Source organism: Taudactylus pleione, unplaced genomic scaffold (assembly GCF_031769625.1).
Source record: "Taudactylus pleione unplaced genomic scaffold, aTauple2 ptg000006l, whole genome shotgun sequence".
In the NCBI taxonomy this organism is placed as follows: Eukaryota; Metazoa; Chordata; class Amphibia; order Anura; family Myobatrachidae; genus Taudactylus; species Taudactylus pleione.
The window spans coordinates 14,874,315-14,890,992 of NW_028284409.1; the positions used below are offsets into that span (position 1 = coordinate 14,874,315).

Genomic DNA, 16,678 nt, shown 5'->3' on the forward strand with positions numbered 1-16,678 from the left:
CTGTAAAAAAATAATGTCACAAAGACAGGTTCAGATACTGCCTAGCTGCATTTTATCTTTTTTCTAATCATATAACATTTAAAGATGTTCGTTATGATTGTAAAGCCAGATAAATACATGTATTAGGGTAAATGCACAGTGTGATTATTTTCACATAACAGTTATGTTTACTATGTACAGAATCTATAGATATTTACAATGTATCTTGAAATGCTTTAAGTATACGCTGCAGATAGAAAAGAAAAAAAGTCAGAATGGTTAAAATATTGTGCTGTTTTATTGGTGTAAAAATCACACTTTTGCTAGTTCTGATTCTGCTGAGATACATCCATGCACTTTAACATCTATGATCCCACAGCCAGAATAAGCTATTAAATACAATAATTGCTGTTAGTCAGCTTTCAATGCAAATTTACATATGAGATCAAAAGGTGTTTATCATACAATATAGAACAAAACCCTATTACAGTACATCAACCTGAAGAGCAGGATACACTCAGGGAGTTTGTTGCCATTAGTAAAGCCCGTCTATGTCAAAGAGTAAGGCCTTTAGGCAAGGTGGAAGATAACCCAGAAACATACTGCTTTGGGAAAGACTGATTTGTCATAATTAACATGGGTGAAAAGGGGAAAATAAAAATGAAGAAAAAGAAAAACTTGCCATATGCAAAGGTAAGGGAATTGTTTAAGTTAATTCTTCAGACTTGCAAACAGAAAATGAAACTACAAATGCTAGTTTAAAATTCATGTAGATGATGGCAATGATTGGCGAATCACCTTAATATTGATTTTTTTAATGCACTGTGAAAAGGTTATACTATTGGGTACTGTTAGTAGCTTTCAATATACTAATGGATCAAAACCATTTGTTCACTAGAATATACATTCAGATAGTCATGTGTTTGGTACACAGACCTCAATGTACAAAATAGATTGTATTTATCAATCACGATGGAAAATAATCTAGTTTCTCTAAACTCTTTGAAGTGAGTACAATAAATTGCACACGATTGAGTGTATAATGACCCTGATTCTATCAGGTGTCTTCAGTAACATAGTGCAAACATCCCTAGCTGCTGTGGGCTACAAAATATTTTATTTCCATTGTCTAAATTGCAGTAGATTGCTTAAAGCGTAGATCTGATTGGTTACTATGGGTTACAGCACGTGTTCTTTGCACCATATTATAAAATAAGACTTAAAGCATCTTGTTGTGTCCCTTACACATGTAAAGTGGATAGAGCATAATGTGCATGCTAGGAGACACTAATAAGGGAGGTTTAGGTTTGGCATAGATCAGACGGTTATCAGTTCTTTCAACTAGTGTGAAGTCATAGGAATATGGCAAAGGAACAGAGGCACATCTTCACTGTAATGCTGAACTGGAGATCTGAGTCTGGCATAGAGCAGGTAAGCTTTTCAGATGGCGACAGTTTGTTTAAAGGTGGGAAAATGGTCGCAGTTGTTCCAGTTGAACTTCCAAAGATATCCTTTCTTCAAGAACATCCTAAAACAAAATAATATAGCATCTGTAATAATTTAATGTACTAATACTAACATGACTATGTAAATTAATATGAAGGGGTGTACAGTGTGGCAAAGCTTCAGTATTAGTTAGTGGTCTTCTTTTGGCATATTCATTACTCTCAAATAAAGATTTGCTTTGCTTGTCACTGCCTCGGAGGATGAATAAACACGATGAGCTCTAATCCTGGTTACTAAACTACTGTAAATCCACTAGTGAATGACTAAGACAAAATATAGAAACGTGAAAAGCGTGTTAGCTAGAAGTTCAATTTAGCATATTACCAATATGATAAGAGGTTACATGTGTTTATTGATAACGGAAGACACCACTACAGATTGCAGCCCAAATTCAATTTTGTTAACGCAAGTTACCGATCAAAAACGTGACTGCAACTTTTTATTATTCATTTACAAATCCGTGTTTAGTTAACATGGTTCTCAATATGAGTTAATGCAGCCTTTGAGTAGGTGAAAAAAATGTCTTAATTGTACGGTAAAAATGTTGGGGCATAGTGCATAACTTCAGGTACACCCCTCTGAATGAATAACCATGCACTTTGAGGCATTTCAATTGCATAATTTGGCCAATAATGACATGTCATTTTAGGTGATTTTCTGTAAAAAGCTCAAAAAATTTGTTGCGTTATGTAGGACATATACTTTGGGGTGTTGCATAGAAGGAAATTAGTTTTTGAACTTGCAGATGGGAGTTACAAGTGTTTTTACCAATATTTTTCAAACTTGCTTAAAAACACTTCTATATCACATTAGATACATTTTGCTGTACCTCAAAATAAATCTAGTGGTTTTAATCTGTTGAAAAACACTTGCTTACCATCATTTTTCCACTGTTAAGAAAATAGGATTTTGGTACTTACCGATAAATTCATTTCTCCGATTCCACAGAGGACACTGTAGCATAGACAATGGGGTATAGACTGTGGTAAAGTAGAGTCTGGCACTTTAAATAATTTAGAAGTGTGACTGGTTCCTCCCCCTCTATGCCCTATCAGTCCCAGTTAAGAAACTGAGCCCGAGAGGCGATGGATGACAACAGGAAGACGAGGAGAAGGAGGAGACCGTTGTAATATATATACATCCCTAATGGAACACACTCAGGTAATGTTAGTCAATTCTCCCCTGACCCAGCTTTTAGTCTGGGAGTTTCTAGTGATTGTGCGGTTGTGAGTCAGAGTGTGGTCCCTCTGTATGACCATATACAGCATGTCTTCACTAACACTTCTGCTAGTTTTCTACAGCACCTTCTACTGCAACATCCCAACTACAACGGTCAGCCTGAACCCTCTGTGTCAGTGGTGTCAAACTACATATCCCAGCATGCCCTGCCATAGTTTTAGCATGCCCTAACAGCAAAACTGTGGTACTGCACGCTGGGATGTGTAGTTCCACTGCAGCTGGAGGGCCTGAGTTTGACACCACTGCTCTATGTGCATAAGAAAGATAGGCCAATTGGAAACTTGGGGCTACAGCATTAGAGATTTGGATTTGTTCAGTCTGTGACAAGTCAAATCTTTAGAGTACTGGAATGTACCATGAAAAGGGTATTTATACAGTGATAGAGAAGGCATATAAGCTTAGATATGAGTGACCACAAACAAAGGAGGGATATATCTATAGTCACCCAAACTCAGTAAAGAGTCTAAAAAGGACTCCCGAGATTATTCTAATGTACTACCGGCTTTCGGACACATTCCTAAAACTGGGGCTCATGGGGCATAAAGGGGGAGGAGCCAGTCACTTCTAAATTATTTAAAGTGCCAGGCTCTACTTACCACCGTCTATGCTCCAGTGTCCCCTAGTGGATAAAGAAAAAATAAAGTAAAAATCAGCCATTGGACAACTTTTCCGAAACTAAAATGCTTTGCTTATAGTCACTAATGGCCTTCTATGCTACTATCCAATTTTATTTGCCACTTTTCTGTGGTTCATCGGTGCTTTACCCACTTTTTCATGCACTTCCTTCAAGTTGCCCACTGTAGAATTACCATGCGATATTGCTGCAAATAGCCTTATAAATTTAAATAGCGCTACTCGCAGGAGCGTAGTTGATGAAAATAACCTGTGAATTCCGCAGATGGAACTGGTGGCGAATTGAATTGACCCATAAGCATCAGTTGTATACAAAATAAGTGATTAATAGTAGGGTTACCTTTAACTGTTGCTGTAATTCACTGTTCAGCCGTGCAAGAACTGTATTTGTTTCTTTATTGCGTCGAATTGAAGCTTGAATTGCTTTCTTGTCTTTTCCAGCTGATCTAAAATCACATAACAGGTCATCTACAAGCAATTTTTCTGTAGCACATATAATTGTCAAAAAAATAAAATATCCATCTACTCTACATCTCATTGTGATTCAAGCCTGATTTAATTGACTATTAATATCCATCCCTCCTTCACACACCACATGCCTAGGGTTTTCGCTCTCCTGCCAATCACACTGCATGCTCAATGGAAGCAAACGGCAATCTAACTGTAACATAAGATTCTGGGTTACTCACCGTAGAATCAATTGCTCCAAATCCATCTGGGAATCACTGACGATGGGATATGACGGAGGTGCCGAGGGGTAGGCACTAAGAATATTTGACTGACTGAAACGCCTTCTCCCTTATAAACCCTCCCCTTTCTCTAGCTCTCTCGTCATCGGACTAGCAAAGCAAAGGAGAAGAATAAGAGATGAACATAAGAATCCATCACACACATCAGGGAGGGAACTCAATGATTCCCAGATGTACTCAGAGGAATTTATTCTACAGTGAGTAACCCAGAATCTTGCTTCCTCTTTCATCCAATCTGGGAAGCACTGATGCTGGGACTTCCCCAAGCAAGCCTTAAGAGGGAGGATGATTACGCACATGCAATGCTGTACGCCAAACTCGCATCTTTAGCCACAAATGTGTGGAACTGATAACATTTGGTAAATGTGAGTACTAAGGACCAGGTGGCCGCCCTGCAGAAATGCTCAATCGAGGCACCCTGCCGAGCTGCCCAAGAAGCACTCACAGCCCGAGTCAAATGTGTGCGAATGGGATCAGGTACTGACTCACCCATGGCTATATAGACCTGCTTGATAGTGGAAGTAATCCAAGAGAAAAAGACTGCTTAGAACCAGCCTCTTTTATGGACATCATAAAGTACTAACAGGCAGTCTGTCTTACGCCAGGCAGAAGTCGTAACCACATATATTCTGAGTGCTCGTACCACATCCAGAAACCGGACAGGACTCTCTGGATCAGATGGATGCAATACTGGAACCACAATCTCCTGATTTATGTGAAATCTTGAAATCACCTGGAGGAATAGAAGATGGCCGAGAGCGGAGAACCGCTCTGTCCTTATGAAAATCAAAAGGGGAAAGCTAGCTGACAAAGCCGCCAACTCCAAAACTCAGCAAGCTGAGGAGATTGCCAAAAGAAAAGCTACTTTCCAAGTTAACCACCTTAATTCCACCTTCTCAAATGACTCAAAAGGAGCCTGCTGAAGAGCAGCCAAAACTAAATTAAAGGTCCCAAGGGGGGACTGGTGAAACATATGGTGGCTGGACTTGCAATACTGCTTGCATGAGAGTTCCGACGTCTGGTATGGATGCCGGACGTCTCTGAAAAAATATAGACAAGGTCGACACCTGACCCCTCAAGGAAGATAGGCAAAGGACTTTGGACAATCCATCTTGTTAAAAAGTAAACGTGGCAAGCGAAACTGGGAAGCAGAAATCTTCCCAGTTTCACACCATCAGATGTAAGCTTTCCAAACCATATAATAAATCATAGAAGTGGATGACTTACAAGCCTGTAACAGTCTGGATAACAGCTGAAGAAAACCCCTTGGATCTCAAAAGACTGGTCTCAAGTGCCACGCCGTTAAAGCCAATTGAGGTAAATTGGCATGAAGGAATGGACATTGTAACAGAAGATCTTCTCTTAGTAGAAGTCTCCACAGTTCGTTCATCATAGACAGAAAATCAGAGTGACACGACCTCAGTGGCCAGTCTGGCGCTATTAGAAGCACATGAACTTTTTCTCGCTCAATCCTCTTGATAACATGCGGGAGCATGGGAATTGGCGGAAAAAAAAAAGAGACCCGAAGTGAAGGATCACTTGGCTGTTAGGGCATCCACCAGAGTTGCTTGTGGGTCTCTGGACCGCACCCCGTAACTCGGAAGCTTCCTGTTCAACCTGGAAGCCATGAGATCTAATTCTGGCAGACTCCATACCTTCACAATCATGTTGAATATGTCCTCATGCAGGTACCATTTGCCCTGGGTCAACCCTGTGCCGACTGAGAAAGTCGGCTTCCCAGTTGTTCACCCCTGTGATAAAAATGGCCGATATGGCTGGAACAAATTTCTCTGCCCACATCATAATCTGGGTGGTCTCTGCCATAGCCAAAGGACTCCTGGTTCCACCCTAACTGTTAATAAATAAAAAATAAAATAAATATATAAACAGTTTCTTATATAGTGCAGCATATTATGTTGCGCTATACAATTGGAAACATTAATAGAACATTAATAGAACAAAACTGGGTAATAACACATATATAGGTAGGACGGCCCTGCTCGCAAGCTTACAATCTATAGGGCCACCGCCGTGGCATTGTCTGACTATGTGTAAGGGTCTGTCTCTCAGAAGATCCTGTGCTTGAACCAGAACACAAAAGACTGCTCGCAGCTCTAGCACATTGATTGACATCTACTCTTCCAGAGACCAAACCCCCTGGAACTGGGACCCTAGAGCTACTGCATCCCATTCTAGGAGACTGGCGTCTGTAGTTACTAGCGTCCATTCCCAGGGAGAGAATTGGACAGATTGCGAGTGCAGAGCCACCAACCCAGGGATTGGCGCACCTGAACAGACAGGGGGGAAAAAAATGTTGATCTAGACAGAGATCCCACCACCTCCAGCGCTGAAGAATGAAATGCTGAAGGGATCTGAAATGGAAGCGTGCAAATGGAACTGCTTAGAATGCGGCTACCATCTTCCCCAATAACTGCATGAAGCGTAGCACAGACTCCCTGTGTAGAGACAAAAGAATGTGCACCAGGGACCGCAACTCCCTGATCTTGTGCTCGGGCAAAAAAAACCTGCTGAGACAGAGTGTCGAAGTGTGTTGGAACCAATTTGGATTTGGGTAGATTGAGAACCCAACCTTGAAGTTCCATAGTGGTCATGACAACCATTATTTTTGTAAACAACCTTGGTGCGGAGGAAAGCCTGAAGGGCAGAGCTAGAAACTGAAAGTGCCAGGGGCCTACTGCAAACCACAGCAGTCCGTGGTCTCGTTCCCAAATAGATACATGGAGATGTGCGTCATTAGAATTTCTCCTACTTCCATAGAGGCAATTACTGAACATAATGTCTACATCCAGAACCTTCTCACCCTTACTTGCAGGTTGAGACTTTAATTAAAAATGGGGCAAAAAGCATCTGGCTTTTTTTTTTTTTTTTTACCAGAAACAGATTTGAATAAAAAACTAGCCCCTGATTATGTAATTGGATCAGGGACCACTACCCCTGAATTTAAAAGGGAGAGAATGCCCCCCTTAATGCACCTCTTCTGAGTTGATCCTAAGGAAGAGAGGTTACAAAAAAACGATGTGGATGGGGTCCCTCCAGACAATATGTAACCTCTGGAGAGGACTCGTCTGACCCAAAGGTCTGGTTAACCGAAACCAGGCCTCCCTGAAAGAGAAAAGATGGCCACCTATACCATTGGCTGGAAATCCTCCTGACCTGAGTCAATGGAAAGATCAGTCATCCCTAGGGGTGCCCGGGCGATGGGACCACATGGCCATACGCCCTCTGAACTGACCCACTCTCTGACCTCCTGTCGTACCTCTGGTGGGCCGGAACCTACCAGAGTACCGAAAGGGCCGAAACCTAGAAAACCTAGAGCGGGAAGTAAGAACTGGAAGAAACTGTCTTTTTCCATCAGTCGTCTGAGTGATAATTCGTTCTAGCTCTGCACCAAATAGAGATTGCCCTGTAAAGGGAATTGCTATCTGCTTGCCAAGAACGTAACCACAACATTCTTCTGGCCGAAACAGATAAGGTTAATATACCTGCCAGAAGAGAAATAGTGTCTAAAGACGCATGGCTCACATAAATTGAAGTCTGTTTCAGGTTGTCCACCAAGGTAAGGATATCTGAAGAATATGCACCTGACTGAATAGCTTCTGCTAATTGGTCTGACCAGGCTTCTATGGTCTTGGTAGCCCAGGCCCCCGCAAACACTGAGGATTTGAGCAGATGCTCACACTTGCGGTCTGTAGCAGCCTTCACTGTGGCTGCACTAGCCATTGGAAGAACCGTAGTCTTTGTTAAATGGGCAATCGGTGCATCCACTGCTGGAGGTACCTCGCATGGAGCCGTATCTTTCTCAGCAAACACTAATCTGGCTTAGCCCAGGATTCCCCCAGCACATCAGAAAAAAGCATAAAAGAAGGAAAACTCAAAACATGTTTTTTTTCTTCTCTTAAATAACGCTGCAGAAGCCGCTTCATCATAAGGCTCCTCGTCTTCAATATTCAAAGTCTGGTGAACGGGCTGGATAAGCTCAGTAACACCCAAACTATTGGAAAAACAGTCTTCCCAATTAGAATGGTCTATCCATTCCTGATCTAATACTTCCCCATCCTCAGCAGAAGATCCTTCTTTGTGCCCGCTCCTGCTGGCACTAAAAAAATAACTGGAGAGCTAGAGAAAGGGGAGGGTATATAAGGGAGGGGGAGTTTCAGTCAGTCAATTATTTTTAGTGCCTACTCCTCGGCCCCTTCCTCATATCCCAGGGCCAGTGCTTCCCAGATTGGACACAAGAGGAAATAACATTTGGTGTGGTGGAACGCTATGTACTCCAGCCGAGCCGTACATTCCAAGCTCACTAACATATGAGCATTATGGAGACCTTAGGACAACTCTATGGGCTTATAGAAACTAGTGTGTTTGTAGAGGTTGGCAAAATAGGAAAGCGACAAATGATAATATTTGATGTCTACCGAACAATAGTTTCTTTCACATTAAATGGTTTTCATGCAAAAAGTTTCATGTGAAAGTATAGTACCATCATACCCATACAATCAGGCTTATAGTAAGCAGTTACCACTGCTCTTTCATTATGAGTAGTCACAGATAACAGCCATAAAGCAATATAAATTATAGCGTAATCATCACCAGGGAACTTTAAACAAAAATTTAACAGTTTGTTAGCTGTATGCATGGCTAGGTTAAAATAAGCTAAAATACTTTATATGGCTGAATATCAAAATAAAGGTACTATACATAATGGTTGACTTAAACGACCACAATAGCCACAACAATTTTTATTTGCCCAATATTGTTTAGTACAAGTATTGTGAGACAGATTTAGGTTAGTTTTGCCTTGGATCTAATATTTGTGAACAATGACTACAGCCCAATTGCCACTGGGGCATGCACCAAGCCACCATCATTACTGTCAGATAGGAACAAAACATACATAATGAGCAACTCTGGCAGGATATAAGGGGAAGAAACACAATAGTAACTATTTAGTATGTTTATATTTAGAGCCATTTATCAAGAGTACTTATAAACAAACTTTATGCACATTAGACTAATACAACAGCAAGAAAAGCTGGCTTATTAAATTATTGCTTGTGATTGAAATACTATCAATAGTTGAGATTTTGTGGTCTGTATTTACTATAGCGTTACCTTGGGATAGATGGCTGGGGGGCAAGTACAGTACTCTGTTTCTGGTTGGGTTCTTCAGCTTCCGGCCGGAGGTCATCTTCAGATTTTAATCGCCTACGAATAGGCTTAGGAGGGGGAGCAAGCGGTGTGCTGACCTTCCCCTGAGCATTTTGGAGGAAAAAAGCCAAATATTATTCATAAAACATTTAGAGCAGAAACCAGCTATTTTACAAGTGGTTAAAATTTCTAATGAAAAATTCAGAATAAAAGTAAGAGTTATGGTAGACTTACCATTGATAACACTTTCTCCAAGGTCCATGGGGGGATACCATGGGGGATAATGTGGTTGGAGTGATCCAGGCACCAAACAGTTAAGGCTTCCAGCTCCCAGGATGCCTCTGGTACTCTTCCACATATACCTCGCGCCCCTAGCCAAAGGCATTCAGTTTTGTAAACAAGCCCAAGGCAGGAGCAGGAAAGAGGAGGAGAAGGAAGAACAATGGTACACCAGAAACTCATACAAGATGAAGGCATCCATAACCAAAAGAAAAATTACCCACTGCAGCCAGGTGCATCAGGGCGAGTGCCCTGTGGACGCTATGGTCTCGAAAGAAAAAGAGTGATCAATGGTAAAGTCTACCATAACGCTTATTTTCTTCTTCAGGTTCCATAGGAATCCACAGGGATACCATGGGGATGCCCCAAAGCAGTTCCCCTAAGGGTGGAGACGCTCCTGAGCAGAAAGGAGAACTCGTCACCCAAAGGAAGCATTCTGAGAAGTAAAAGTATCAAAGACGCAGAACCTGAGAAAAGTGTGAGATAGGCTACAATAGTTGCGTTGTCGGACTGTATCTGGACCGGCCTGCCCTGGAGCAGGTCCTGTGCCACAAGTGCTTTGTATACTGCTCGAAGCTCAAGAATGTTTATGGGCAGATGACTTTCCTGATTTGTCCATCTTCCCTGAAAGGTGTGATGACCTGTCACTACTCCTCATCCACGAAGACTGGCGCCCGTGGTGAGAAGCACCCAATTTGGTTTCCAGAATGGGTGACCGTTGTCCAGATGATCCTTTTGTAGCCACCACGAGAAAGACGGACCTCTGACGAGAGAAATATCCTCTGGGACCTTAATAGATGATACTTTCTGTTCCACCTGCAGAGAATCAATTTTTGCAGAGGCCTGGAATGGAACTGAGCATATCCCACCATGTCGAAGGTGGATACCATCGACCCCAGGACCTGCATCGCCGATAGAATGGATACCCTTCACTTGCGTATTCGCAATGATAGGGCCACACAATCTTGTGCTCTGGCAGAAATACCCTTTGTGCCTGAGAATCCAGATGTGCCTCAAGGTGTACCATCTGTTTTGGAGAAAGTGTTTCTTCCAATTGATGATCCAGCCGTGCTTCTGTAGGCATGCAATGGTCAGTTTGAGATAGTGTTGTAAAACAGCTGGAGAATATGCCAATATCAGAGGGTCGTCCAGATATGGTAGTATTCTGATTCCATGACGCCTGAGGTAGGTCATAACCACCATTATTTTGGTAAAGACCCGAGGGGCCGTTGATAGACCAAAGGGTAGTGCCTGAAGTTTGTAAAGTTGTTGCAGGACAGCAAACCATAGAAATTGTTGGTGGGATGGCGTAATAGGCACATGCAGATACACATCCTGAATGTCCAGGGAAACCATAAAATCCCCAAGCTCCATTGCCAAAATAAGTGACCGAAGAGTTTCCATACAGAACTTGGGTACAAGGATAAACTTGAGGGTTTTTAGATTTAGAATAGGGTGATTAGACCCATTTGGTTTCTGAACCAAAACTAGACTGGAATGATAACCCCTTCTTTGTTGAAACACAGGAACTGGGATAATCACCCCTGCCTGCAGCATGGAGTAAATGGCCTCATGAAGAGCCAAGGCCTTGATCGTATCTGATAGGGGATTTGATATATACAATAAATCAAAAAAGGAAAAAAGGAATCCTGGCGCCTAGCCAACCTAGCACTTATGGATACAACCAATATGTTTGCTGCAGCTATCTGTTGTATATAAGGGGGATCGCCAACCCTTATTGAAAGATACAATTGTAAAATAGCAAAAATAACAGATAGCGCTGCAATCAATAGGATAATCCACACAATAATTTTAATATGTAATATACATGTTTATTAATACAATATTTAAAATAATAATAAAATTGGCCAGTATTGAAAAAAAAAAAAAAAAAAAAACAATTATAAAAAATGGACAAACATTGTATGCAATATTCCACTTGTTCTAATTGACAATGAATATAAACTAATCTCTTATAAAAACACCATTAACATGGTACCATCAATTAGTAGCTATATACTCCACACATGCAGAGACTGCACATTGAAAATGAGCATATATGTTTTAGATAATCAATAATTACTGGTCATGCTTTTTTATGCAGGGCTGTATAAAATTCCAAGGATAATGCTGCTTTTTTGTGATTATAGAGAGAAAAAAAACAAACATACAGTCCAGCACTTGGATTGTTAGCACACTAAGGTGCAAGTTTCAATAATTCAGTTGTTCGAATGATTGACACATTAATAAAAACATACGTTCCAGTACTTATATGGTTAACACGCTGTAGTGTAAATCTCAGAATTCCATCCTCTGTTTTTTTTTTAAAAGCCCATATCAAGCATTTGAGATAATTATCACACTGAGGTACAGATCACCGTATTAAATGAAGGTATGCAGTCCAGCGCTTTGGTGGTTAACACACTGTGGTGCAGATATCAAAGTTCAATCCTCTCAGTGTTTTTTTAGCACATATCCATGTTATAATATTCACTAGATACAGATCTCAGAATTTAATCCTCTTAGTAGTTGCTATAACACATATCAAGCACTGAGATGGTTATCACACTGAGGTACAGATCAACATATTAAATAAAAGCATGAAGTCCAGCACTTAGATGGTTAACACACTGTGATGTAGATATCAGAGTTCAATCCTCTTAATGGCTTTTTTAGCACATATCCATGTGATAATACTCACTGGGAACTTAGCAGAGGGATATTGTAATACTCCTTCCCAGGCTTAGTGTGCTTTAAAGCTTAACAGTCCTTGCTGCATGCAACAGGTAACGTGGAGCATGCACGTTGGTAGGTATAATGTAACGCGTTTCCCCGCCTCTCTCAGAGTCTCAGCGGCTTCCTCAGACAGAATCATAGGGGATTTGTTAAAAAAAAAAAAAAAAATTATGGGGAGGATGCCTCTGGAAAGTGAGGGCATACACAAGACAGAGCTTGACAATTTCAAATCTAGACGCCAGGATGAAATTGTAGAAGCCAGACCACCGACCCCCCAAAAGAATTACAGGAGTGAGTAAGAAGCACAGCTCTGTGTGTTATGCAACCTTTATACACATTATACAAGTCCACAAAATGGTCACAGTTGAATGGATACAGTAAAATGGAGGCTCTGCACAGCTCCCCTGCTCCACCCTCCAGTAATAACGGACCACATTTCACATAACACAATGGTGCCAAAAAGTACAACAAAATCCCCCTCCCCTCATGGTCACACCACTATCCCTCTGATGCCGCTCCGTAATCTCTGGCCACACATAGACCCTACTAGCACAGAGCTCCATGCAGCTGGAGATAGGAGACAGTAGACAGCCAGGACACACAGGAGGATCAACGTAGACTGGGACAGACAACAGGGATCAGAGGCAGGCCAGGATGGAGAGGAGTAATCAGCGCAGGCCGAGACGGTCACAGGCACAGCAGTCATCGCAGGCGACACTCAGCAAATGTACTCCTGTGCATGATATGAACACCGGAATACTATAGGCACGAATCGCCGCCAGAGCTGATGAGGATCTGCTTCCTCCCCCACTGCAAAATGGTAGCCAGGCAGCAAAATCTGGTAGCCATGTCGGCCTCCCACCCTGGGATCTCCCAGGAGGAGGCCCGCCCCATCAGGCAGGTGGTTTGTTGTCCGGCTTAGTAGCTGGACGTCTGGCCGGCCCAGACCTCTAAGTTTGTCACCTGATTGTCCTGCGAAAAGTAGACTGTTCCTTTGCTCATCCCAGGGGACGAGCAAGGACCAAAAAGAAAACTGCCTTTTTGAAAAAGCCTCCCAGTGAAGAGAAACATGTGGAAGGATATAGAAGGAGCCTGTTATTAAGCTACTCTACAAACCTGGGAAACCATATGCCTTGTGCCATACGCTGGGCATTTACCCCAAGGACACAGAGGTGCTGCTACTCCTTTGGGACTGTCTCAGTTCGTGCCCCATTCCACTTGGGCTCCGTCTGCCGTGCACGGCTGCATTGGAGGCGGTGCGTCCCTGCGGCTAGTAGTGGAGACAGAAACGACCCGCGCTGGTTATTGTGCCTTCGTTCCATGTGTGACTGTGAGCAAGCTCTGTCACTGACTTTAACACCTCCTGCAGGCATTGGCATATTATTGGAGCTTACTATGCTCCGCAGCACAGAGCCAGCGCTGAACATACAGTGCCTACGACTTGGCACACTGCTGGAGTACACTGGGACTGATACCCAATAGCTATTAAAGTATCTGCTCAGCAGATTACACGGATACAGTAGCACACCTACTTCTTTATCAGCAGCCATAAAGAGGTACCTCTTATATAATTTTTCTCTTTTTCCCAGGACTGTGAGTACAGTATATTCCATTGATACACTGAATATATGCACAATGCATTTCTAAATCCACTTTATTGGTACCGTATATACTCGAGTATAAGTCAACCCGAATATAAGCCGATATACCTAATTTTACCACAAAAAACTGGGAAAACGTATTGACTCGAGTATAAGCCTAGGGTGGGAAATGCAGCAGCTACTGGTAGTAATCCCTCCCCTGGTACTGCCCCCAGTAGTAATAATCCCCCTCTGGTAGTGCCCCCAGTAGTAATACCCCCCTGATAGTGCCCCCAGTAGCAATATCCCCCCCTGATAGTGCCCCCCGTATTAATCCGCCCCGTAGTAATACCCCCCTGGTAGTGCCCCCCGTAGTAATACCCCCTGGTAGTGCCCCCATTATTAATACCCCCCTGGTAGTGCCCCCCGTAGTAATACCCCCTGGTAGTGCCCCCCGTAGTAATACCCCCTGGTAGTGCCCCAGTAGTAATACCCCCTGGTAGTGCCCCAGTAGTAATACCCCCCTGGTAGTGCCCCCAGTAGTAATACCCCCTGGTAGTGCCCCCAGTAGTAATACCCCCCTGGTAGTGCCCCCAGTAGTAATACCCCCCTGGTAGTGCCCCCAGTATTAACACCCCCCTGGTAGTGCCCCCAGTATTAACACCCCCCTGGTAGTGCCCCCAGTATTAACACCCCCCTGGTAGTGCCCCCAGTATTAACACCCCCCTGGTAGTGCCCCCAGTATTAACACCCCCCTGGTAGTGCCCCCAGTAGTAATACCCCCCTGGTAGTGCCCCCAGTAGTAATACCCCCCTGGTAGTGCCCCCAGTAGTAATACCCCCCTGGTAGTGCCCCCAGTAGTAATACCCCCCTGGTAGTGCCCCCAGTAGTAATACCCCCCTGGTAGTGCCCCCAGTAGTAATACCCCCCTGGTAGTGCCCCCAGTAGTAATACCCCCCCGGTAGTGCCCCCAGTAGCAATATCCCCCCCTGGTAGTGCCCCCAGTATTTCCCCCCCCTGGTACTGCCCCAGTAGTAATCCCCCCCCTGGTACTGCCCCCGTCCGGTCAGCGCTACACACGCGGTGCAGCTGTGTCACAGAGACACAGTCTGCACCGTGGCCCGCATGGTACGCTACTCAGCTGCTTACCACGCGGGCATGACTCGAGTATAAGCCGAGGGGGTGCTTTTTCAGCACAAAAAATGTGCTGAAAAACTCTGCTTATACTCGAGTAAATACGGTACTTTAAAACACTACTGCAACATTGTATTGTAGCTTTTTGTGACACATTGTTGTTTTATTTTCTTGTACACATTAGAATCTGGACACAGTGTCTTATTACATAGGATTTTGTGCCAATTCAGTATATTATTTGAGCCATAGTGAGGAATTTTTTTCCTCTTTTATATGGATATGTCCTGTCATTTTTAGATTGTATTTTATTTACTGTGAGATCGTGATAAAAATAGGATATTTTATTATATGAATGTTTTTATGTCCTTTAGCGCCACCTTACACATTTTTGGTTGTATCCTCCGATGATGCATCTGAATCCATATGCTGAACAGACCGATAAAAAGATAACTTCCGTTTAGGCGCCTTAGTGACTACTGGTCTGCTCGTAACAGCTGACTGACTTGAGTGGGCATAAGCATCCATCCAGGAAGGATGTAAAGGAGGTGAAACAAAGCATGCTGTGGGTACCAAAATACAAGGAGGTAGCGTGGGAGTAGCCATACGATCCACAAACTGCTTCATTACCTGAGACAAGGAGGACACCCACGATGGCTCCTGTACAGTGACTGGTATACTGGACTGGTGAAGTGGCTCTTTATAACAAACAGCACACAAACCATCCTTTATAAAGTCCTGAGAGAACTGGCCTGCCAAACAGGATTTACATGAAACCAGCACAGGGACCTCCACCTACAATGCATATGCAAGTTAGTTGCAATGGGCTCTAAATGAACTACTCAAAACATGATGCTTGGTAGGATATAGAGCACTATATACTTGACCCATGGGAGAGGTATACAGGGAGACTGACCCAAAACCACCTGAGACCAACAGCTACAGCAGCGCACTGATAGTGAAGTGTGAGTGTCTCCTATACACGAGGCGGGTAGGAGGAGCGACCCAGACGCGCAAAAACGTTTGAAGGAACTGCATCTGGGTCGGCGGAGGAGCTGCCGGGGGAGAGCCTACCTCCCTTAAGCTGCATCAACCAGCCGGGTACGCTGGCCTCACGGCAAGAGAAGCGTCTGCTGCCGATCCCCGGCGTCAGATAAGGCCCCGGTGGTCTAGTGAGGAAGCGGACTCTCCGGGCCCTCGCTGCACCGGTTCCGGTGTGTCTCCGGCGCCAGAATTAAGGACTGGCGCATGCGATTCCCTGTAAGTGAGGAAACGCCTTACCTGACATCTGTGCATCCAGTTGCAGTCCAAAAGTTGCACCGTAAGGGCCCCGGACTGCAGAGCTTGCTAGCAGCGATGCTGGGGCCCAGCATCCCTGCTTGCAAACTCTGTCGTGATCCGCTGAAATCAGCAGAGATGTTACTGGTGCTGTGGCCCGGCCGGAGGTAGACTGAGTCGCAGTGCATGCGTGTTAATTCAGATGCTCAGCACTGCTGACTCAAAAACACAGAAAATAAAAGCGTAGGACTGCCGGAGCAGTCCCATTACAACAGTGCGTCTAAATCCCACCGCACCAAACGAACAACTGAATGCCTGTGGCCAGGGGTGGGGTATATGTGGAGGAGGACCAGAAGCATCCTGGGAGCTGAAAGCTTTTAAGTGTTTGGTGCCTGGATC

General features: G+C 43.7%; 1 protein-coding gene across 6 annotated transcripts in view; it reads right to left on the reverse strand.

Annotated features, from left to right (window-relative positions):
- Positions 1–258: 258 nt before the first annotated feature.
- Positions 259–16,678, reverse strand: part of REPS1 (RALBP1 associated Eps domain containing 1) — a 116,922-nt gene continuing 100,502 nt past the window's right edge. For all 6 annotated transcript variants that reach the window (XM_088454028.1, XM_088453959.1, XM_088453850.1 and 3 more), the window contains 3 exons: positions 9,240–9,379; positions 3,698–3,803; positions 259–1,507 (listed from right to left, as the gene is read on the reverse strand). In XM_088454028.1, coding sequence (XP_088310154.1) covers positions 1,439–1,507; positions 3,698–3,803; positions 9,240–9,379 — 315 coding nt within the window. In that variant the 3' untranslated portion in view covers positions 259–1,438. The remainder of the gene's footprint in view (positions 1,508–3,697; positions 3,804–9,239; positions 9,380–16,678) is intronic.